Here is a 26,017-nt window from a genome sequence, read left to right as displayed (position 1 = left end):
GAAACAGGAGTTAGAAATCTTGGATTAACAAGTATGTTAAATACAGAGGCTGGAACGAGACCAAGAAGGTCCACATTTGAAGTCTGCCTGCCCCCTAACACCTGCAACCCAGATGCAAATCATTTATATAATAAAGAGCAAAAAAAGCAATGGCGATATCCAGAGCAAACTAAACATCTTCAAAAAGGGAAGGGTAAAATAAATATTAAATATAGTAAATCAAGAATAAATAGATACAAAAATAAATACAAAAAAGTAAATATTTAAGGGCCGAATACAAGCAGTTTGTCAGGTCGAGGTGGTTCTGCTCACATTGTGACAAAGTTCCCCTCCTCCATCCTGTACTCAGCCTCCTCACAACGGCTGATGCATCGCACACCTGTACCACATAATGCAATAAAACAGTCCTGACATAAAATGTACTTTAACAAAGCTTATCATTTTCAGTTTTTATTGCACTATGACATGTGGTATTTCAAGGGATGTGTGGGAATATGGGGCAATGAAATTGTACACAAGTGAAATATAACGAAATATGATAACAACCTAAAGGAGGGTCATTTATTGAGTCCCTGTTCGGCAGAGGGACCTGGTTTCAGATCAAATTTTGAGAATTAATTATCTATTAATTTAAGTGTGGGGACGGTGTTTTTTTTTGGTTGATGTAAGAAGAACATAATAGACAAGACAAACATATTTTTTGCTATCTAATGTTTTGTTTTTAGTGTTCTATTCCTAAATAAAAAAAATCATAATACTGAATAAAAGTTGGAATTGCTATAACATATATTATTTTTATAATGTCAATTAGACAAATTGAAAATCCTCAAAATATAAGATACATTAATGTATTTATTTCAGGTAGTTATCAGACAACTGATTAATGAGCTAGATATATAAATATAAATATAAAATGATTTTCTTACAGTTAAATACTTTGGAAATACTTCGCTGCAGGGATACTGTATGATTTTCGACAGCTATTATCTTATTAACTCAGCTTGTTGGCAGCAGATAGGCGAGCTGCTGACTGTAAACACCTGTTGGGCTAGAGGTCTTAATTTGAAATGTGGCCGGAAGATGTGTGTCGGCTGTTGTGATAGCTGCCTTGACGCAGCTCCATACAGATGCCTGCCATCACTGTACCTGGATGAGACGCTCCTGCATCCAGCTGGGTTTCTCGCACCGTACCGCCGTGTGTCAGGCAGGGGACAGGAAAGGAGGACCGGGCGGCCGGGGAGATACTGAACCATCGGGTACCGTGGAGGCTGGATAAAAAGATACAGGTGTCCGACGAGACCCGGTTGCTGCCTGGCGACGAGGAAAGGGGGGTCTCTCCGCATCTGTTGCCTGGGTGAATTCATTAACACGTTAGCATCAAGCTAGTTAGCCTAATTTGCAGGTACATAACACAACGAGGTGTAAGTCACCGTTACACCGAAAATCACGAATGTCATCTTTGGTTTTTAGGTGACAGCGCTCGACATGAGTCTTTGGTAAAAACCGGTTTCCGTTACGGGGCTATGTATTATGTTTAGAGGAAAGGACGGACCTAAAGGTGTAGGAATGGGTTTCATGTAAGTATAGGGAGCTAACGGGAGCTAGCAGGCTAGCTTCATGGACACAGTGGTAGGCTATGCGGCTGCTGCAGCCCGCAGCCTGTAGCTACACCCTGCGAGCTAACATGGAGTCTATGTTCCGCATGAAGCCTCACGGTGTCACATGCATGCATACAATGATAACAGGGCATTCGATAGTCAGCTAGAAGGCCGACGCGAAAATGGAGTCTTTTCTGCAGATAGCCCCCCATTCACTGGCTATAGTACTGTCCAGGGTTGGGGCTGGGGATGCGGGGGGGGCGGCCGGGGTGTCAGAGAGCGATGCGCTGCCGAGACACCACACCGGCTATGAGATTTTTGCCGACTTTAAAGCAGAAAATACCCAGCATCATGTATGGAACCAGAGGATTACTGAGGCTGTGTCCGAGACCTTCTTTCTGGGATGGATAGATGAGCATGTGCTGCTGATCCAGGGGAAGGAGGACCACCTAGAGGTGCTGAGGGAGGGATGGATGCGGAGGTCCCTCAATCCGCCACGAGGATTTACCATCAAATACCTGGGTAAGGCCTCTACACCCACCCTGCCTGCTTAGGTTTAGGCCGAATCATTTTCGTGTGTTTGTGTTTCCATTGAAGCTACGCTACACGACCACCTCCACTCAGCACGACCCATTGGTTGTGCACACCGCCAACACCACAGCACGTCTGTTGTTTGTTGCATTTAGACTCCATTATAAAACGGATTAGCCACAAATTCCAGTATAAGAATAAGCCACATTGATTTTTGTAAACTCCTTTCCAACAATTTATATGTAAATGTTTTATACCTGTTTATTTCTGAACAAGGATATATGTTATGAGTCACCCTCACAACTTAACTCACCCCATACGAGACCCATCATTCAGAAGACGGGGGCACTCAAAGTTGACACACCCCCAACAAAGATGTTTACTTCAGATTTAAGCTTAAAGGGGCCCTGTTCTGCTAATTTGCAGGTGTAAATTAGTGTCTATACTGGGACATGTCTCCATGCTTTAATGTTCAGAAAGCTCTTTATTGTTCTCATACTGCCTGTGCTGCAGCACCTCTTTTCACCCTCTGTCTGAAACCAGAGCTCAGTCTGCTCTAATTGGTTAACTGGCCGGCTCTGTTGTGATTGGTCAACCCCTTTAGAGATGTCCCGCCCCTTAAACTATCACGTACAATGTGTTGGAGAAGAGCTAGTCAATAGAAGTGCGAGTGTTTCATAGTGATGTCACTCTGTTACTGAAGTAAACAAAGGAGTCCAGTGGAGGTGTTTCAGGCAGGGGGGGGGAGTGTGTGGGAGAGAAACTGGAGGGAATTTTGCAGACTATTTACATGCATAAAAACCTATACAACACACTACAGGAAAGGGAAACTCCAAAAAAGCAGATTATGTTTTGTCCTTAAACTTTGAATTACCAGAAAGCAGGAACTTCTTGTCCGTTTATAGTGTTATAGGGAAGGGGTTTTCAAAGTGTGGGAAGGTGAGCCTCCCCTCAGAGAACATAAGAACAGCCGCGCCCCCCCCTCCCAATTATTATTGCTGCTATTATTATTATTATTATTATTATTATTATTATTATTATTATTATTATTATTATTATTGTTGTTGTTGCTATAATGCAGGGGTATTATTATCCAGTGGAATGCCCTTACCTACTGGCCTAGTGAAATCAAAGTGGTTACTTTTTTTTGGCTGGGCATAGGGCTGCACGATTTGGGGAAATAATCTAATGGCGATTTTTCTGACAGATATTGCGATTGCGATTCGATTTGCGATATTTGTTTTTATGCGACCCAACAGAAGTTTATTGTAAAATGCGGCCATATCTCCGGCTAGGAAGGTCGTATCAACATGCTCCCGTCTCTAGCACCCCCGCAGCCCGAGCTACGAGTGAAAGAACTAAACTTACATGAAACTTCTGACTCAGATGGTTTGTTTCACCAAACCATCTACATTGTTTCCCCTAGGATGGAGTCATAGCAGCGGTGCTAAGGCACGTGGGCCCAGCATAATGTGAGCGCGGAGCGCGTGGAATTTTTTAGTGCGTGCGAAGTGCACCCCGCCAATTTGTTTCTATGTGTCTGCCAGCACAAGAAAGGCTCTTGAGTCCTAGTACCAGGGCCGGTTCTAGCCAATTTGCTGCCCTAGGCGAGATGTTAGGCGAGATTTTATATATAAAGAATAAATGAAAAATCTCTACAAAAGACAAATACACTACAAAAACAGAAACTTATTGACATAGGTAATATACGTCAAAATGGCTTCAAATGTATTCAGTATTGTATGAACATGTTTTAATTGGGCGGTGGACGTCACATCCTCTAGGGGGGGTCCGGGGGTATGCTCAATCTGGTGCACTTTGAGCACACAATTACTAGAGACCTGATCTAGGGGGTAGAACTCTAAAACACCCATATAAAAAAGATCGGTTTACATTTATTTTAATAATCAAATAAGTATGTGAACATAACCAATAACCTACCATAGCCAATAACAAATAAATGTAACTTATTTTATTTTTGTTGTTCATTCATATCTTATTTTACCAGTTAACATTTATTTATTTATGCATATTTTTGTATCTCTCCAACTTTAAACGATATTTTTGGTTTACTGTCCTATAGTATACATTGGAATGATTTCAAACCTGTTTTTATTCATCCTAATAATTATAAAGGAGTGCCTTGGAAATATGTGTTTACATAATTTGTAAACACATATTTGTTTGAGACCCACTGAGATGACTTAGACTAAAATGAATGAAAATGAACTATCTAAACCCTCAGAGAGTCCTTTACCTCCCTGAGCCTCTCAGTCTGACAGGAGAGCTCTCCTCCACCCTGGTTGTAGAAACATCTACTTCTTATATCCGTTAGCGCAGCTAGCACCAGATTCTAATAACAACAGCGTCGGTACCGGTGCGCCCTCTCTCTCTCTCCCTCGCCCTCTCTCTCTCTCCCTCGCTCGCTCTCTCGCTCCCACGCTCGCACTTTGGCTGTGAGCTGCGGGCGCCTGATAAGCCAACATCTCCCACTTTCATCACTTACAGCACCCATCATACAGGGCAAATGAAAAGTGTAACCGGGGTGAAAAGGGTGTTACATTTACTTAATTATGAATGTTGTTACATCAAGGCCAAAAATTAGGATGAGCGCCAACGGTCAAAAATGTTTTTTCCCCTCCCAGAGCAGTGCCTCCCCAGATCTGGCGCCCTAGGCGACCGCCTATGTCGCCTATGCCAAAAATCGGCCCTGCCAGTACATACAGTGGCAATTAGGGATGCTCCGATCGCCAATTATCAGTATCGGCCGATACCGATCGCCGATCCGATCGAGTGGGCGGGGCCTATGGGGATCTTCCATTTAAAGTGATGTTTAAAACTCAGTTAATGGGGCTCATTCACTGGAGCTTCCACAAACAACAACCAACTTGCGGAGCTTGAACCGGAGTTGCGTTGGTGTGAATTCACACCAACGCAACTCCGGTTCAAGCTCCGTGCTAGAGCTTTTCAGGTTCAGAACCGGTTCTTCGGTTTAGCTCCGGCTCTTTTCACACCGCCCAGAGTCCGACTGGTGCTGCGTCATTGCGTCATCGTTTGCGTCATGACGTAACCATTTGCGTGCCTGCTTCATAAAGCCAAACCGCGCGGAAACCCCTCACAGCTCACACCGACAACAACAATAATGGCCGATTGTGTTGAAGCGCTACTCGTTTTGGTTTTCTGCAATTGTTGGGGAATTGCTTTGGACCGCGTGCTCCCCTCCAGCTTCCTCTGTACCTCTTCGGAAGACCAGATTCCCAGTAGGTAGCTGGTCTCTTCAGTGGACCACTGCTGCTTGTTAAGTTTCTCCATCGTTGTGTACAAACTGGATAAAACGCAGGCTTTTTGTTGTTGTTCAGGAGTTGATCCCGCCCCTGCCCCCGCCTCGACGTAAGCGTGACGTATGCGGTGCTTTTGCTCTAGCCGTACAATTTTTTGGTGCTCGAAACGAACCGGATTGCGGAGCTAAGAGGCTGCTCTGCTGCGGTGTGAACAGGAAAACCCGGTGCTTTTCAAGCTCCAGCTCCGAACCGGCCCTGAAACACCGTTGGTGTGAATGAGGTATGAGTGAAGTGATGGGGTCCCCTCTCCTACCATAATTTGGCCCTATTGGACAGACACCCAGTTGAAATTATGTATTTAGAATGCTTAAAAAGCATCTTACAGGTGCACGGAAAAAGTACAAACATTACCAGCAGAGCCGAATGAGGCCAATTCCCATAGAGTATTACATCTTAAAATAAGATAAAAAGAGCAAATAAATGTTGGTCTCATCTTAAAAACAGTGACCCACTCTCATATCCCCAGAAAGCCCTGCAATGCTAAGAGCTGAGCTAAGCTCAGCTGAGTAGATTTCTGGACCCTGTTCAGCCTCAGGACCAGCCTGACATTATATTAATCAACACAATTATAAATCACCAGAAACAAAACTATAACACTAATTGGAATACACAAACTAATTCACACAGCAAAATGCAGTGCCATCTGGCCCTAAACAGACAGTACTGTGTGGCAGATTACCTGAGCACAACCTCAAAACACAAAACTCCAATCAATCCAAACTAAATATTTCCCCAAATTTAAATACAACCATCCTGTATTTGACCACATAACAAACATAAAAGCTCACAGGGAACTTTAGTCTGGCATAACAATATGTTTTTAGCTGCTAACGTCAGGAGCAGGTGAGCACCCACTCAGGCACACACACTTAAACATGCATGTTGCATTTTAAAAGCATCAGATTTGACAACATGGAACAACTCAACCTTGCACGGTGAGGCCTCATAAAAATGCCTCCATGACTGAATACCCTTTCAATGGGTGCACTGGAAGCAGGGATGGAGAATACCTGTGTGGCAACCCGATAGAGGACAGGGAACTGGGATTTATTTTGCTGCCAAAACTTGAAGCATGGGTCTGAGTCCTGGTTGTGGATCAAGTCGAGGTATGCAGTCAGCTGAGCCTGGACAGACCGACTGTTGGTGGAAGAACATTCTCAGCTTCTTCTGAGGAGCTTCAGGAGGAGACACTGGAACATCACCTTGTTCTGGTCCTGCTGCTGTGTCTGCTACTGAGATCATTTGCTTCTCACCCTCTGCCTTGATACACTCTGAAATGAGAGAGTATACTTTTGTGAATAAATCTGCTACTGATCTTATTCTTTTGTTTGTGATACCATATTATAGATGATGATGTTAATTTGTTTTACTTGAAGAGGCTAATGTGTAAAAATGGCCTTATAATGGGTAATTCTTTCCATAAGGATTAAAGGTAGGGTAGGTAAGTTTGAGAAACCGGCTCGAGATACACTTTTTGTTATATTCCATGGAATGCTCTTAACATCCCGATAGCAATGAATATCTTAAGTGCTTTGACAAAAAATCCATAAAAAAATGTCATCTGTGGAAGCCGTAGCGCTGTAAAAAGCACGACCAATCATTTTAGCCGGCCCGGCTGAAATAACTGGATGGCCTACCTGCCTGTCAGCCTTCCATCTGTGCACAAACTTATCTCATGCCCTCATTGGTCATGTGCGCGTTCGTGTGTGTTGGAGGAGGGGCTCTGTAAGGAAGTGGCAGATTTTTTCCGGTTGTATATTTTCAAATTCTAGCGATCTCGAGCTGGTTTCTCCAAAATTACCTACCTCACCTTTAAGTATTCTTATTTTGGCTACACACACTCCAATATCTACAAACAGATCAACCCCTTCTAGACATTCATGTACACATATAACTATAATTAATAATAACTAGTTTAAAGTGGACCTATCATGCTATATTATAATAATATAGTGTAGGACCATACCTATATAAGGCATATTTATACTTTTTTTTTTTCAAAATACCAAACAGATCATGCATTTTAGCCATGCCTCATTTCGCTCAATTTGCCCTGTTTTTGCAAGGGCTGATTCTGTGAGAACAGCACCACCTACAGGCCTGGCATATGTACTACAGTGTCTCCAGCGCTTTCGAACAGCAATGGCCGTGGCTGTCTCCTCCTGATTGGTGGAGTTGGCCCAATAGCCGTAGCGCCACCGTCCTGACGTCAGGACAGTGTTCAAATCTGGATCAGTTTTTATCAGATCCGTTGCAGCCCCTTTTTTAGAGATTTGGGTATGGAGGAAAATAGAGAGGGTTGTGTTTTCTGACACTTGGTGAGTTCCCTGGAACACCGGGGACACATATTCATGTATAAAAGACGTACAAAAGTGCATTTTGCATGATAGGTCCCCTTTAAGTTAGAGCCTGCATACATATATAACAAGTGAACATGTCTCACCAATGATCTGAGTCATTAGCTGATCTTTGTCATCACTGTCCAGCTGCACATCATGTTTTAGCCACTGGAAACTAAATGATGGGTCCAACACAGATGCTATGAAGTAGGCAGTCGTGAAAGGAAATTTGGTGGGACCTCTTCCTTCAGCTGGCTCGCATCCTGGCATCTTCACTGTGTGGAAGATCTCTGTGAACCTTGTTTTCAAGGAGCTCGCCAGAGCTCTCACCAGGGGCCCACAGTATCTGACTCTTCCTCTTATTTCCTGCAGATGGCAGTGAAAAGGACAGAGAGGCACAACCACACTGACTGTGACAGTTTTCTCTCCCTGAGTCAGGTCGGTTGCCTCCAGGAATAGGTCAAGAACTTCGATGAGTTCTTTCAGCTGAGCATAATCTTGCTGGGATAAGATGAGGGCTTTGTGTCCCTCTGAGTTCAACACATAGGAGAGATTTTGCATGTCAAATTTAACGTACGCCTTTACCTGCTTTAAAGTTGAATTCCATCGTGTGGCATTTGCTGATGGAATTGTGGCATCCCCAAAGCAGGACTCAAAAGGCGCGTTCACACCAAGTACTTTGCCGTATTTAGTGCCGGCACTCAGTGCCCCGGCACTTATTACCCCAGGGCATTTAGTACCAATCGCGTTCACACCGGAGTACTTTTCCCTGAGGGAAGATTACGCAAATGAGCCGCTGACGTCACTTCGTCTTCTTCTGCTTTGGGTTTACTGGCAGGCCGCAAACAACTTCACGGCGTATACTGCCACCCGAAGTCCCCGGCCGGAAGTCCCCGGAGTTGGGGACTGGCTTCAGTAGAAGCTGCTGGGACTCCCAGCAGCTTCTACTGAAGCCTTCCGAGTAAATCGGCAGAACGCCGACACCTCCTCATCACTCCACCGCTCCCATGTTTTATTTTGTGTTGCCATAAGTTATTCTCTCTGCATTTGTGCACTGGGCGAATGCTAATGCTAATAATGCTAATGACAGGATAATAAAATGGCGGCTCAACAAAACATTTCAGAGTTGTACGGGGCGTGGTTTGCAATTCGCCCAGCCAATCAGAACTGGGGCACTTTTTTCCCCCAGGAAAGTACCATCTCTCAGCTGGCACTAAAAATGGGGGTAAAAGTTCCCGAGATTAAGTGCTCTTTTTGGTGTGAACGCGACATAAGGGGTACTAACGGAACTAAACGCGAAAAGTACGGTGAAAAGTACTCCGGTGTGAACGCAGCTATAGCGGTCTTTAAATGAGGTGCTACTATGGAGGAGGCTGGCTGTGCGGGATAGCTTGGCTAGTGTACCTGACAGCCCACTGGCTTCTTTCAGACCATCTTTTATCACCAACTGCAGTGTATGTGTGAAGCATGAAAGTCTCTGCATCTTGCAGTTCTGATCCAGAGCAGCAGTAACTGCCTGTTGATCCTCTGTCGTCAGGTCTTGCCATATTTCCTCCTCCTCCTCCTCCTCCTCCTCCTCCTCCTCCTCCAATGTGCCTGGATCATGAGTCTCTTCCTCACACAGCACTTTAGCCTCCTCTGGTGGAAAGCTGACCTGGAATGCTTTTCGCATGTTGGATGCATTGTCAGTTATAATAAAGTTGATCTTGTCCTTAATAAGATATTCTTCTGCACAGCTTTCAAACATATTGGCTATCTTCTCTCCTGTGTGTTTTCCTGGAATGGTCACAGAGGAGATGGTTGATCTTGCTATTGGCCTGTATTGAGGGTCTAAGACATAGAGGAAGTGCCTGAAGTCCTCGTTGTCGACAATGGAGAGAGGCAAACAGCATTTAAAAAGCTGAGGGTTAGATTAGGTTTCTTTTTCAGAAACAAGTCCTGTTTCTCTTTTGAAGCCAGGAAAAGGCTAGTCACTGTGACCTTTTTACCTGTGCTAGACTATGGTGATTTGATCTACATGAATGCACCTGCCCATTACCTGGAAAGGTTAGATGCAGCCTATCACAGTGCTCTGAGATTTGTTACTAACTGTAAAGTACTTACTCATCACTGTACCCTGTATGCCAAGGCAGGTCTGCCTTCACTTACTGTTCGGAGGCTCAGTCATTGGTACATGTTCATCTACAAAGCCATGCTGGGTAAACTACCTTCTTATATCTGCTCCTTGATCTCACGGAGAGTGGCAAGTAGCTATTGCCTGAGATCACAGGATGTGTTTTTATTACATGTGCAAAGTGCTAGGACTGTTTTAGGTGCTAAAGCTTTTATGTGCGCTGCTCCTCTAGCTTGGAACACTATGCAAAAAATATTGAAACTCAGCATTTTGATTCCCTTGCATCATTTTAAAGCACGGCTGGATGAAATATTATTGGATACCTGTAAATGTAAATAGATGCTAATGTATACCCCTGTAATTATGTTGTGATGTCCTTTTTGTTTTCTGTTTGTTTTTATATGTGTAACTCAATGTACCGCAGGTCTCCCTTGTAAAAGAGATCGTTGATCTCAATGGGATTTTAACCTGGATAAATAAAGGCTACAAACAAACAAACATTTAACGATGAGGTCTTTCACAACAGCATCACTTATGGATTTCTGACAAGGATGACTGGGGTCATAGATCCTTCGCTGTCCTTCACTGAGAAATGATGTTATATTACTCTGACTACTAGACCCAGCAGCCGATGTCACATCGGAGGAAAGTGATGCACGGTATTGTTGGTGCCTAGGGGAAGAAAGGATACACACTTTAGCTTCTTGATGCCAAATCATTTCCAAAAATCTTTCTTATTGCTAAATAAATGGTATGGTTAAAAATAGGGCTGCCCCAACTACTAATCCTTAGTTTCAACCATTGCAAACTAGTTGTGGCATGTTTATGATAATAATTTAAATACATTTTTGGACCATCCAAATATGGTTTGAGTTACATTAAGAAAACAATGTTAAAAGTAACAGTGTGCTATAACAGTGAAATACAAAACCATAATCCTGAGCCTTCACAAATAGAATGTTCAAGCACAAACAAAGCAAGCCACCTATTAACACACTAATGGTAAAAAGGGATATGATTCTAAATCTGTTGGAATGAACGAATATTTTGTTAATTTATTTCAACACAGTCGGCAAAACATCACATCACTTATGAACGTCGAACACAAAGCGAATATAATACATATTCTATCACAATGTCCAACAACCAACAAGTGAACGTTTAAATCAGGGGTCTCCAACCTTTTTCAGGATGAGGGCTACTTTCAAAAAATAAAACGAGTCGTGAGCTACTTTAACTCCTCTTTTTATTTATTTTTTGCAGTGTATATATTTAGCACATTTTAACATTATGATATGCTGACCTTTAACCTTTGTGTGCTGTTTGGGTCTGTGGGACCCGTTTTCAGTGTTTACTAAAAGAACATGTATTCAATTTAATTATTTTAACCTGCTTTATTTGGGGGTGGACCTCACATCCTCTAGGGGGGTCCTCACCTCCTCTAGGGGGGTCCGGGGGCATGCACCCCCGGGAAGATTTGTTTTTAAATGTTGAATTTAAATGCATCAATCTGGAGCACTTTGAGCACAACATGAATTGATGGATACAGCTCTCAACACTCAGATGAAAGGGAGCTGTATACTTTTCAATAATCCAAACATCTTTAGAATATGATCACAACCAATAACAAATCATTTAAACTGGTTTATTCTTATCTTATGTTACCTAGTTAGCATTCTTTCTTTTTATTTATGCATATTTTACTAATCACTCCACTTTTAAACGTTTTTTTTTTTTTTTACTGTCCTATAGTACACATTGGAATGATTTCTTACTTAATTTTTTACAACTATATTAAATGGATAAAGGTGTGCTCTCTCTCTCTCTGTCTCGCTCGCTCACAGAGGCTGTGTGCTCCTCCGTGGCGATGACGGCTTGCGTTTAAAAAAAAAAAAAAACATATTTGTAAAGTGGGGGGGACACAAACGGGGTTTCGAAAAGTGGGACATGTCCCCCCTGTCCCCAGTGGAAATTACGCCATGCGTGTGTGTGCGTCAAGTGCAATAAATATAATATGCAAGTTGCAACACACAGAGTAAAACTCTGCCCCTCATGTGTTGTATAGGCTGGCATGACTATGGCTGTGTTCAATGGGGCTGATGTGTTGTGTCGATTCTGCCAGAAGTAAAATCACGGTCAAACTCCTTAAGAAGTGTGCGGTGAGGTGCTGCTCCACATTGCTTTTCTTCCCGACTGCAACGCTGGTCCTGCAAATCCAACAAGAACGTGATTGGTCGATATTCATTGTGGGGGGTGGAGGGAGGAGGGGTGTTAGATAGATATAGAGCTGTAGTAAGTAGATAGAGTTCGCTATGATTGAGGTTTCGTTTATGCATAGGGTAGATTCTTTTAATTACATTTCCTTTTTTTGTGTGTGTATTTTTTACATTTTGGATTTGCTTGGCGAGCTACTTATTGAGGGCTTGCGAGCTACCGGTAGCTCGCGATCGACGTGTTGGAGACCCCTGGTTTAAATGATATCAATAAAGACTAGAGCAGTGGTTCCCAAACTTTTTGTGCCCAAGGCACACCAAAGGACAAGTAAAAATCTCAAGGCACACCTATTGTGCAAAATAGCCCTTATAACACGTGTTGTCACTCATATCATGTAAAATATCTGTAAATGTGCTAATTATTTACTAATGCCAAATAAAATGTGACAAAGACAACTATATTACTCATGAAATATTTATTAATGAAATATTTCAGAAATGTATTTGAAACTTTTATCAAATTAGGCTTCATCAAAGCAGCAACACACTCATTTAAACCAGACGGGTCACAAAATAAAAAATGAGGCAAAGACTCAGCAGAAATTCAGCACAGAGAACTGTCAATGCAAGGAAGCTGCACTGTCCATGGGCCTGAACTACAAATTATAAATGTAACATTTCAGCAATCAGCATTGAAACATGTGCTATTGTAAATATTTTTGCCGACTTACAAATTAGTGAGATACATGTGCCTGTCGGGGCGCGCAGATTTTTTAAATCCTTGGTGGCACTGAGGACAGGGCCACTCGCAAGTCCTGTTCAACAGAGAGCCGTGACCGCCTGTTGTTCTTCATGTAAACCAGAGTAGAGAACGCCAACTCACACAGGTAGGTAGTGGGAAAAAGAAGAAGTTGCTCAATCGCGTGGTGGGAGATGCTTGGGTATTCCGATGCAGAAGCCAACCAAAACTGATCCAGTGGGAGCTCACTAAATTTGAGTTTCAGTGTGCGGTCCACACGGAGCTCTGCGCACTCCTCTCTCTCTTTCATAGTGAGCTTTTCTGTTGGGAATTCCTGGTGGAATGGGTCTCGGATCCAGTCATAGTCCTCGATGTCAGCCACACGTGGAAAATAGCGGTCAAACCTCTCTTTTAAGGTCTGAAGGTGTTTGGCATATACAGCGCGCTCCCTAGCTGCCTGCGGCGCAGCTGATGCCAGCGGGAACATGTCCATGGAGCCCTGTTCCAAAGCCTCGCGCCACAGGATAAGTTTGCCCATAAACCCCCGAATCTTGTCTGTGGATGATAAAATGTTTTCATTCCTGCCCTGAAGCTTGGCGTTTAACTCGTTGAGATGCCCAAATATGTCTGCGAGGTAAGCCAGCCTGGCGCACCACCTCTCATCCGCGAGCTTGTCTTTATGTGGGACAGCGTGTTCACGTGAAAACTCCAAAAGCTCTTCCCGAAGCTCATAAAGACGGGATAGGACTTTCCCCCGTGACAGCCAACGTACCTCTGTGTGGAGGATCAGGCTTTGGTGGTCGACTCCCATCTCGGCGCACAGCTGGGAGAAGAGGCGAGATTTCAGGGGCCTTGATTTGATGTAATTCACCATCTTCTCCCGTAGTATGGCTTTCCATTTCTTTGCAGCAGAAAAACGTCTCTTTGATAGAGTCAGCATCAACATATCTGACGTTTGCCAGAAGTTGGGCAGCCCCACTTATGTCAGTAGATTCGTCTATTTGTAGGGAAAATCTGCCGCTCGCCTGCAGTGCCATAAGACAGGTAACTTTCATGATACTGTCTGCTGACAGTTTTTTTCCTCTTTTCTTTCGGTGGTGGGTTGTCGGCAGTCTCTGCAATGGTGGTTGGTGGTTTGCTCCGCACAAGAAAGCGCTCCATTTTCCCTCTTGCGTGTTTCTCTGTTTTAATGTTGTCCTTCAGCCTTCGATGTGTCACGGTCTTATAATTCCCACCTGCAACTGCGTTAACAGCGAAATATGGGGTTCTGTGAGGATTTTTTTTTTAAAGAATTGTTTTTAGGTATAGAGTTTGCCTCCTGTATTATGAAATGAGTGCATACAAAGTACTGATATAGTAAATAAAAAAATTATTATTTTTGTGTAGTTGTATATTGCAATAATAACGTATGGTTGTCACAAAATCCCACGGCACACCCGGACTTGCCTCACGGCACACCAGTGTGCCGCGGCACTGGGGGCTTGAATGTGTGATGAGTGAAGAAAAGAAAGTAAAAAGGCTTGGAAAAGCGAGAGAGAGAGAGAGAGAGAGAGACTGACTAACTGACTGTGTTTATAGTTGAGCTAACGAGCTCTGTAGAGATCAAAGGTTTGCATTGTTCTGAATGAGAGATGAACGTTTTGTGGAAGAACCATAACAGATATCTGTGACATTTCAAAACGTGAAGCATGTCAAGGAAGTTGAGTATCTGAAGTGTAATTTGTGTACTTTCGGGTTAATAATGTGGCCTTTTTGGCAGTTTAACTAAAGGTGTGCGGCTGCTACCGTGAGGAAATATCAGCCTGAAATTACAATGGGTTTTAATGGAGACATGTTGAAAGTTTTTGTCACTTCATGCCCTCAAGAGGCATTTTGCTTAATTATTTATCATTTTTCAAGCTACGAGATGTTTTCCTACGTTTGTCATGAAAGATTATGTCTCAGGAATGTAGGGTTTGGGAATTATGGCAGTTTAAAAAAAAAATATGAAGGCAAATTTCAAGATTTCCTACACTCTAGCTGTGACATCACGCACTCTAGTTAATGTTAAAATCTGAAGAAAACCTCTTTAACAAGGTCTGAACAATGTTTAATATCTCTAAAAGTAAGAATCAGATTTAAAAGTTGTGTTACACGAATAATGTCAGAAAGATGTGTAACATTTTAAAGTTGGAATGAGGTTTCTGAGTGAAAGTATGAATGAACAGTTAGCAGTTGAAGTCGCATGAAGATTGTTCAAGTCTGAAGATTTTCTCCATTGACTTCAATGGTTAAAAATGTGATGAATTATGGGATGTATCTCTGGAATTATGAAAGTTATGAATGATAAAAGTAATAGCCATCGATTCCCGACCGAGTTGAACGTTTTGATGTTTGAATGGAATTTCTGCGATGTTGAATGCAGGAGGAGAAGAGGTGCAAAGTTCCGGCAGAATAATAATAATTTTGTCCGTAGAAGAACATATAGTGGGAATGCTGTATCAGCATTCCCACTAAATTAAGCCCCAGAAAGCACATGGCTACTTAGCATGCACAATGACGACATTCTGCATGTTAAGTAGCCATGTGCTTTCGTGTTATCAGCTGAATCTTTATTTATTGATTTGATCACATTACTCTGATGATAGTGTTCAATACAGCCTACCTATATGTATGAACTCCATCCTTAGAGTAATGTGTTATGGAGCCTCCGTGACGGAGATCATTTTCAGTCTCTCATTTTCATTTTCACAGTAGCCTAGGCTACTCATCATCTGCAGTATCACCAAGGACATGTATAGCTTTTTAACAGTATCTATCTAGACAATAAAACTGCACTTGGTCCCTAGGATGTGATATCCTCCCCTACTTCCACCTAACCCGACATCTTAAAACCTTCGTGGAGTCACTTTAGTGGCTAACGTTAACGTGGGTTAGCAAGCTAACAATAGCATTTGTACTTACTTTTCTGGGTGCAGCCGTGAAAGGTGTCGATTGAAATTCGATGTTGTCCCAGTCTTCTCTTCAATCTTCTTTCCACATAATGTGCATTTTGCGCTGCTCTTTCCCAATGTGGAAACGAAATCTTTGAAAGCAAAGAGCACGATGCAGGGTGTGTCTCTCTGGACATCTTTAGACCTGTATAGCGGGGGCGCGCCCAGTACGTGAACTCGCCTCGCAGGTGCACACGCCAGGACAGAGGACATCAGACTCCAGAGAAAACTTGCTCGAGTCCGAGTCCAAGTCGGAGCGTCAATGTAAAAGCAAAATACTTCATAGAGATGTTTTTTATGTATTTGTATATATCTGAGACCTATGCTATTGCCTAAAAATAGCATGATAGGTGACCTTTAATAGCCTCAGTCCACTAAACAATGAGTGACATCACAGTGATTACTTCCACTTTTAATATATGGTCTATTTTTTATTGTATTTAATTTGATGAGGTTATTTAACAGGGACAGTGCGCATTAATAAACTTTTGTGTAAATTGGAGGAATTTCACTCTATTTTTCCTCTGTTGTCCTTGTACAGATGCACACCCTAAACATATTTTTTAAATAACAAGCAAATACAGTAATTAACATGCAATATAGATGCTTATAAGTTAAACAAAGTGAAAAAACAGCAGGACAGTTAAATGTCTCTTATCTTAGGCCCCGGCTCCACGAGGACAAATACGGCAAAACGCATCGGAGTAACGCAAATGCAACCGCAAAAAACCTTCCGTCCCCACGCAATATACACCGGATTGTGTCAAGCTCCACGAGACGGCTCCGTTTACATCCAAACGCTGGAAAAGCTGCAGTACATATGCCGAACCTGTACGTGGCGCTGTAACTTCCTCCACAAAAGCAGCAACTTCCTCCACAAAAGCAGCGAAGAAGAATGGTTGTCATGGCTGCACTTCTGTGTATTCTCCGCGGTGGGGGCCGACAGAACCGGGCAGAGTTTTTCGCCGGTCAGCGTGTGTTAAAGCTCCCATGTCATGCTTTTCCGGTTATTACCCGTCCCCTTGTGTGTTATGAAGGTTTTTATGCATGTAAACGGTGTGCAGAGTCAAAACCCTCAAAGTACACCCTGTAGCGAGTAAAACTCTAACACAGAAAATACCTCCCCAAAACGCCTCGTTGGAGATACGTCACTGCCCATTTGAGTCTTCCATTTAGTTCCGGGTACCGCCTGATGTCATGCGGTACCCGGAACGAAATGGACCAATCCCGAAGAGCTATGGCCACACCAGCAGCGGCGTGTTCCTCCTCCAGAGGTTCGAAGAACCGGCATTTCACAGACGAAAGCTTCCAAAAACATTGCCCAGTTTGAGGCCGGATATGCACAGCTTGTTTGGACCGTTTGGAGCAGGGGAAGATCTGGGTATACAACCTGTAAGTTTGCATTGTTATTTGTGTATTTATCAAACAAGACTGTTTAAATGTGTAAACTGTGTTGGACTGCTAAGCCATTGACACAGTGCTAACTGTGCTAACTAAGTTGCTAGAGTTTCCATATATCAACTCTAATATCAGCAGATGGCCTTGCATACATGTATCTCATAGCAGGAGAATGTCTGCATTCACACACAAAATACCTATTGACAGTATACTGCGGGTGATTTGCCGGTCAGTCGCGAAACGTAATTACATTATAGCTGGCGTAGCGATCTAACACACGGAGCTTGAGCTAGTTTTGGTCAGAAAAACATTTTTGTGATGCTACGTTGCTAGCGTTTAAATATATCAACTACAATGTCAGCAGATGGCCTTACATGTTTGTCATGGCAGGAGAATGTCTGCAGTCACACACACGGAATACTCATACAGTATACTCCGGTTTACCGTACATTGTGACCGTACATATACTGCATGTAGCTAACGAGGCTAGCTGTATGCTAGCGCAAAACAATGTATTCATGCAAGTTACATTGTATGGTAGCAGAATACCCGTATACGATTGCAATTATAAACACGTTATTGCTAGCCTAATATGAACCACTAGCTTTTGTTCATAGTAGTTTTATTACACTGCATTATAGTTGCCTTTCCTCCAAGCTAACGTTCATATCGTGTTAGCTACCAAGGTAAACAAAGCTAGGTTAGCATATTAGCAGGCAAGCTGTTCATTACACAACTACTACTAACGAATCTAAAACAACTAAGTTTCTCTAATATTTTGTGATTTGCATTTGATTTCGTCCAGCCAGATCCTGGCGGACAATCCATGACGGGGAAGGGATTCTACTACTACTGAGGGTGCTAAAAGGCACCGCACCGCACCGGCTGTGCGCAGGCAAGAGGAGGAGGAATGGATGATATACCGTGTATATATGTATATTTATGTTCATTTTGTACATTTCTAAAAATAAAGTTTAATGGAAATACTTAGTAGGCCTATCCTTTCTTCCCTGAATTCATATATAGCAAACCATGATTTGATTTCTCATCAAACAGTAGTAGTTTATAACGGGTAAAAATAACTTACTCTTTGTTATGAGAGTAGCTCGTAGGCCACAACGGAAAGACAAGGAGACATACACGAGTTTACAAAACCACGGCACATTTATTGTGGTAAATGCAAAGATAGGTGGTTGAGAGGATCGCAGAGTTAGTCTTCCTGCAGCCGCTTTGGAGAGAGACTGGGGCCGTAGTGTCCGGAGGTGTCCGTGATCGTGCTGATTAGCTTCTTCAGCTCCACCCCATCGTAAGACAAAGGCCCTGGGGCCGTCACACTCTTCTATAACAACAGTTAAAAATATATATGTATATAAAATATACCGCTGTACCGACGCCATGATAAGACTGATGTTACGCTGAGAGCAGCCGGGAAAAGCACTGACATGGGCGCAGCCTCTCTGGTGGTTGACTAATCAGAACGAGTGGCCGAGCTGACCAATCGGAGCACACTAGGCTCACAGGGAGGGGGGGGCAAGAGCTCCAACGAGTCGTTTAGTGGAGAAAGTGAATACTGCTGAATACACATGCTTGACAGAGATGCTGTATGCGAAACCAATGTGAGTTTGGAAAATTGCACAGTATAAATCTATTTTAGTATACCTCAACAATGTAATTATGATCAGTGGAAATGGCCATGACATGGGCCCTTTAAAGTTTAAATCTTCCGGACAAAATTATAAAAGTGCCGGTCAAAGGTCTTCATTGTTATTTATTGAGCTTTAAAACAAATGAATAACGACGATATAATGATATATAATCATCAAATAAACACGGAGCCTGTCTCTTTTTCCTCTCTTCTGACAGTGTCAGTGTCTGTCTCATGCAGCAGCTGATCCTGTAATGAGTGACCCGACAGTAAAAATAAACATATTTATAACTAGTTTAGTTTGAGAGGTAATTAAAATAGCTAAGGGTGATGATCTGACTTGAAGTGTGTGTTTTGCTCCCGCTGCATCACAGCGGCAGGAGCTGCGTGTCTCCGTCCTGTCAGATTAGACTTCACTCGCGTTTATGTCCATATCGAGATAAAGATAAATAATCTGAATTCAAGGAGGAGCTCCTGTAGATGTTGCACAAAGAACTGTAGCATGGTCAGTAGCGACTGGAGCACGATAGCAACCCTGTGGGGGAGAGGCGGGGCTATGAAAACGAATGACCGTATAGGCGACTCCACGGCCCCGTTGGACCCCCCCAGAGCGCTCCGTTCCCAGATCTATCCACCTTTGGACCCGTTGTCGTTTGCGGGGTCTGTTTCTACGTTTCCCTTACGGCGTCGTCGAGCTTAGAGGGCTATACGCATGAGAAATATGCGGATTCAACCCGTTTTCGTCCTCGTGGAGCCGGGGCCTAAACAGCTATAGTCAGTTCATCCTGTAATGAGTGGTAACTTTGTCAGCAGCGTACCGCTTGAACAGAGGGATGAAAATGAATGACACGCCAATGTCGCATTATATGTGAAGTAATCACTGTGCTGGCCCTTTTAAATGCTACATTGTTTATCAAAAACTGTTTGTATATTAACTTAGGTGGCATTTTGCCCTTTTGCTCTTATTAATTATGAATGCAGTCAACACACGAGCCATATTGTTGTAATGAAAACAATTGTTTTCATTACAACAAACTGACTTATTATTATTATTATTAGTCTCTTGGGCAATGTCTCTAAAAGACAAATGATATTTATTCCTATTCTTCTTCCCAAAACTGCTCCAGCTGCTTCAACTTGTAAGAGTGTTGCTGGTGTACAGCAATCTTTAGGTCATACCACAGATTCTTAATCAGATTAAGGTCTGGGCTTTTCCCAGGCCATTCCAAGATACTGAAATGTTGGCATTGGGATATATATTTTTTTAAATCCTCTGGAGCAGAGAGAGGAGCTGTGGATTATTGTTATTGATTAATGCATCAGTGTTTCTTAGGGTCAAAAACACTGAACTCACAACTTAAAATGAAAGCGTTTAGTTTATTTAGTAAAAGAGCACATGTTCAATGTGAAAAGTGACAGTAGATATAGATTAGTTGCAATTTGGTGCTATATATATATATATATATTTATTTTTAAGGAAGTGGCCCCACCTTTTATTTATTTATATATATATATATATATATATATATATATATATATATATATATATGGTAGGTAATTTTGGAGAAACCAGCTCGAGTGCGCAATAATTTGAAAATGCCACTTCCTTACAGAGCCCCTCCTCCAACACACACGAACGCGCACATGACCAATGAGGGCACGAGATAAGTTTGTGCACAGATGGAAGGCTGACAGGCAGGTAGGCCGAGCCGGCTAAAATGATTGGTCGTGCTTTTTACAGTATTACGGCTTCCACAGATGACATTTTTTTTATGGATTTTTTGTCAAAGCACTTAAGATATTCATTGCTATCGGGATGTTAAGAGCATTCCATGGAATATAACAAAAAGTGTATCTTGAGCCGGTTTCTCAAACTTACCTACCCCACCTTTTAATTAAAAGAAAATCTTTTTTTTTTTTTTTTAAACACCTTGAATTTCAGGGGGGGTGCGAGGCTCCGTTGGCGGGGCTCCGTTGGCGGGGCTCCGTTGGCGGGGCGCAGCGCCCCTCCAAGACAATGGTAGGGGAAACACTGGGTCTGAATACTTTCTGAATGATCTAAAAGATCATCAATGCTTGCGTTACAATGTATTGAAAACAGAGGCTTCTGTTTGTCTACTTACTATAGTCAAACAATTCCATCATCATCCTGCAGCAATGGGTGTGCATGCATGTGAGAGAATGTGCGTGCGTGTGAGAGCGTGTGCGTGTGAGAGCTTGGTGCATGTGAGAGAGTGTGCATGTGTTTGTTGGGGTTTTCTGCTCTGATTAAAGAGAAGAAAGGCAGGAGTGATATAAATCAAAGTCTTTTTCTCCCCATCACCACAGGCATTTACACACACACACACATACACACACACACACACACACACACACACACACACACACACACGCGCGCTAGGTTTGTCTTTGCCACAATGTTGGCATTGGGATATTTTTTTTTAAATCCTCTGGAGCAGAGAGGAGCTGTGGATTATTGTTATTGATGCATCAGTGTTTCTTAGGGTCAAACACACTAAACTCACAACTTAAAATGAAAGACCACATGTTCAATGTGAAAAGTGACAGTAGATATAGATTAGTTGCAATTTGGTGCTATATATATATATGTATTACAAAAACATCTTGAAGTTCAGGGGGGACGCGGGGCTCCGTTGGCGGGGCGCAGCGCCCCTCCAAGACAATGGTAGGGGAAACACTGTCCTTGCTGGCTGAGTTGATGCTGGTGGCTGTGGTGGAGGCCTTTGTGCCGAGGTGTATCTTGACCTGGTGGCAGGCACAGATGGAGGTGGAGGCAGCTGTAGTGATGCTGGTCTGCTGGTCCTTGTTGGTGATGGCAGTGGTGAAGGCCCTTGAGCCACAGTGTATCTTGACCTGGTCGGGTTGGTGGTGGTTCTGGCTCCTGGATATACGCCGCCTGTGGGCCGCTAGGCCCAGGCAGATGTGAAACCTCTCTGTAAAACAAATACAAATGTAGGACAATAATTACTACTAAGTTAATTGAAATAAAGTTCAAGTGGCATGTTGCTTAAGCATAAATAACAAGGCACAACTAAAAAGAAAGTTTTGGAGGTGGGGCAGGACACACACATACACACACACACACATACATACATACATACATACATACACACACACATACACACATACCAGAGTTCCCGTTAGAATAATTATTTGCCGGTCAAAATGTCCGTTAAAGTTTAAATCTTCCGGACAAAAGTAGAAAAGTGCCAGTCAAAGGTCTTCTTTGTAATTTATTGAGCTTTAAAACACATTGATATGATTCGATGTTAAACAAACTAATTATAGTAGATTAACTACATTATTCAAAAGTGTACAGTAACTTACAATAACACGGGAATAATAAACGGAGCGCTCTCTCCCTCTCCTGACAGCCCGTCAGTATCATGCAGCTCGCGGATCCAGTAATGAGTGACCCGACAGTAAAACTAAACATATCTAGTTTAGGTAGTTTGAGAGGTAATTAAAATAGCTACGTGTGATATTCTAACCTGAAGTGTGTGTTTTGTTCCGCTCACCGCTGCAGGGGATCATGCAGAGCTGCGTGTCGACTCATCAGCAGCAGCTGATCTCTCTCTCCCGTCAGATTAGACTTCACTCGCGTTTATGTCCATATCGATCCGATCTAGCTGGTTCTAGCTAATGATATGACTACCTGCTTATTAAAAGACACCTAAACAATAAGTGTCGCTATGCAACCGGGTGAGGCCACAAAGTATAGCGCAGCATTATGCATTTGTTTACATGCCCACCGGAACCCTGAGGCATTACCAACAGATCAACGCACAATCAACCCATACAGGACATCTCTTTCTCCACATTAAGTGTTAGACATTAGAATTGACTATTCTTGTCTGTCACATACTCTTTTGTCTGTCACATACTATTCTTGTCTGTCACATAAGTGGCGCAACTGATGCGGTATTGCGCTAAAGGGAAATTATTTTGACCGGAGAGATTTAGATTTGCCGGTCTTCAGCATATTTTACCGGTCATAATCCGGTAATTACCGGCTAACGGGAACTCTGACACATACACATATACACACACACACACACACACACACACACACACACACACACACACACACACACACACACACACACACACACAGGTATTTCCAGTTACTTTACATTGAGTATAAAATCACAGACACAAAAGTCCCCTCTGTACAAAACAGTATGATAAAATACATGTCTATAGCCACTGTAAATGTCTACGTTGTGGGACGTAACCTCACTTTTACACATCAAAATAACTTTTGCACATAAAAAACGTTTACACAGAGTAGAAGTTTACTATTTGAGAGTCTATTTTGTCCCAAGAAAAAGTTCAATAAACCTATTGTTCATTTTTGCGGTATTCCACACAAAGTGAAAGTACACTATTACTGTAATATTTACACTTACCCATGTCCAAATGGATCCTTGTTGTCCCTGTATTCTTCTTCTTCAGAAGAGTCGAAGCCTTCTGGTTCTGATGCTCCATTTTCACTAGTGCTAGCGAAAATAATCACTAGCGCGTCCGTAACTGTTGCCATTTTCTCAGTCTCTCTCTTGTTTCCTCACATACGTTAACTGATGGGAGACACGTGGTTTATGTTTTTTTCTTGGTCGGTAGGTCCTTAGTGATTTCTTGAGTGTCCATTTGTCATTTCAGACCAACATAGCTGCAGCTGCCCCGGCCGAGATTGACTTGACCGACATACGATACAACCAAATTCCACACAGTGTAACGCAAAGTCAAGCTGCTTTTGAGCGGCCTTATTGGCTGCTGTGAGTCGTTGGGTAAAGTCTCACAATAGGCGCTTTCACACCAAGTACTTTGCCGTACTTAGTTCCCAGTACTTAGTTCATCGGAACTCTTTAGTTCCCGGAACTAAAGAGCAGATCGCGTTCACACCGGAATAAGTCCCTGAGGGAGGATTAGGCAAATGAAGCCACTGATGTCACTTCTTCTTCTGCTTTGGGTTTACTGGCAGGCCGCAAACAACTTCACGGTGTATACTGCCACCCGAAGTCCCCGGCCGAAAGTCCCCGGAGTTGGGGACTGGCTTTCGAGTAAATTGCCAGAACGCCGACACCTCGTCATCACTCCACCGCTCCCTTTTTTTGTGTTGCCATAAGTTAGTCTCTCTCCGTTGGTGCGCTGGGCTAATGCTAATAATGCTAATTAAAAAAAAAGGGGTGAAAATGTAGTGAAAAGGTGCGCAAAAAAAAGTTCTAGTTCCAGATCTTTTTGGTGTGAACGCAAAATCCCAGGAACTATCGGAACTATTCCTGGGAAAAGTACTCCGGTGTGAAAGCGCCTAATAGGTACCGCTGGAAAGCTACAGTTCCAGCGATTCTGTGGTTATCTGCATGATATTTGTACTCCTTATAATAGAAAAGATCTGATTAAATACGTAGAATATGCGCACTTCGACATGGTGCTGCGAGCGTCGACTCCAGAGGGAAGCCATCATGCTCTTACTTTGAAACCTTGAAATGCGGATCAGCAGGCCATCACGTGGTTTCCGAAAATAACCGAGTGACACGAGCAGATTTCAGTCGAGACCGGCGGAAAGTTTGTCTCAAAACTCTGTGTGTGTAAAAAGACGATCCACAAGCAGAGATTTGAGATCCACAAGCAGAGAGTTGAGATCCACAAGCGCATTTTTGGTTGACAAATACAAAATGGATTCACAAATGCCTGATCGAAAGTTGTCAATGTTAGAGATATTCACAAATTCCTTTTGTTTATTTGTAAATTAATTATAGTATTCACAGATCTTTTTTTTATTTGTGAAAATATTTTGCGTATTTGCAGATCCGTTTTACATTTGCACATTTATTAGTGAGTTTGCAAATCTTTTAAATGCATTTGTGGATGGTGTTTTACATTTACAAATCACATATTTACACACACATTATTTTTATGTTCACATAAAAGCCCATACAGGTCCTTTCTGTGTTAGAGTTTTACTCGCTACAGGGTGTACTTTGAGGGTTTGTGACTTAGCAGACCGTTTACATGCATAAAAAGCTACATACCACACAAGGGGACGGGTAATAACCAGAAAAGCATGACATGGGACCTTTAACACTTTTCAAAGCAATAAAAGTACAATTTATAAGCCAGCATTGAAACCAATGAAATGAATAAAATTACCTTTCACTATCAACAGAATGTGGAGGTTACAGTGTTAACGCTATGTCAAAGACTTCATATGTAATGCATGCTAACAGACTAGCCTGGTGACCTGTAGTGTCATCACTGCGGGACAGACCTCAAAGGGAGAAGAATATAACCGTTCCGCCTGGATCGCCATCATATAGCCATGGTTTGTATAGGCTGTGTTTGTTTCAAAAAGTTCAATATACGTTTTGTTTTATTTATATATATAATCATGTATTTTACGTCATGCGATCGGCTCTCGCGATCGGCATGTTTAGAGAGCACCGATCGATCGGTAGAGAGTGAGTATCGGCAGATCTCGATCGGTAGAGAGTGAGTATCGGCAGATCTCGATCGGTGACCGATCGATCGGAGCATCCCTACCTCTAGCTGATGTATGCAATAAACACTTTCAACAGATGAAATGAAGACCGCTAAGGTGATTCCTGTTTTTAAATCAGCCAACACATTGAGTCTTAACAATTATAGACCCATTTCCTTATTACCGCAATTTTCTAAAATACTTGAAAAAATCTTTAACGACTTCATTAATTCCTTAAAAAGAATACAAATATTATGCCCCAGCCAATATGGATTCCAGAATTTTTTTTGATATAGCTGGAATATTAATTGACCTCAAAAAAGCTTTTGATACAGTAAATCATGATATCTTGTTAAAAAAACTAGAACATTATGGCATTAGGGGTCTAGCTACTGAGTGGAAAAACGCATCATCTGCAGGAAACAGCGTCTGAGGGCTTCTTAATATTTAATAAACTATGAATGTTTCATATCCATGTAACGGGAAGAAACTCAGCTAACTGATGATATGAACCATTTTTAGCAACAAAAAAACACAAGGCTAACGCTGAGCCTCTGAATTAGTCCTGAGCGAAAAAATGCTAACGCCGTTAGCACAGAAAACACGGTATAACACCCTTATTACTTATC

General features: G+C 42.5%; 1 protein-coding gene across 1 annotated transcript in view; it reads left to right on the top strand.

The window, feature by feature from the left end:
• Positions 1 to 1,091: 1,091 nt before the first annotated feature.
• LOC117485605 (storkhead-box protein 2-like) overlaps positions 1,092 to 26,017 on the top strand; it is a 92,525-nt gene continuing 67,599 nt past the window's right edge. Inside the window, exon 1 of the mRNA XM_034134204.1 lies at positions 1,092 to 2,120. Within this exon, the coding sequence (XP_033990095.1) occupies positions 1,781 to 2,120 (340 nt within the window). The 5' untranslated portion in view covers positions 1,092 to 1,780. The remainder of the gene's footprint in view (positions 2,121 to 26,017) is intronic.

Source organism: Trematomus bernacchii, unplaced genomic scaffold (assembly GCF_902827165.1).
Source record: "Trematomus bernacchii unplaced genomic scaffold, fTreBer1.1, whole genome shotgun sequence".
NCBI classification, from domain to species: Eukaryota; Metazoa; Chordata; class Actinopteri; order Perciformes; family Nototheniidae; genus Trematomus; species Trematomus bernacchii.
The sequence above is the reverse complement of the archived record's forward strand: the minus strand, read 5'-3'. Positions and strand labels throughout refer to the sequence as shown.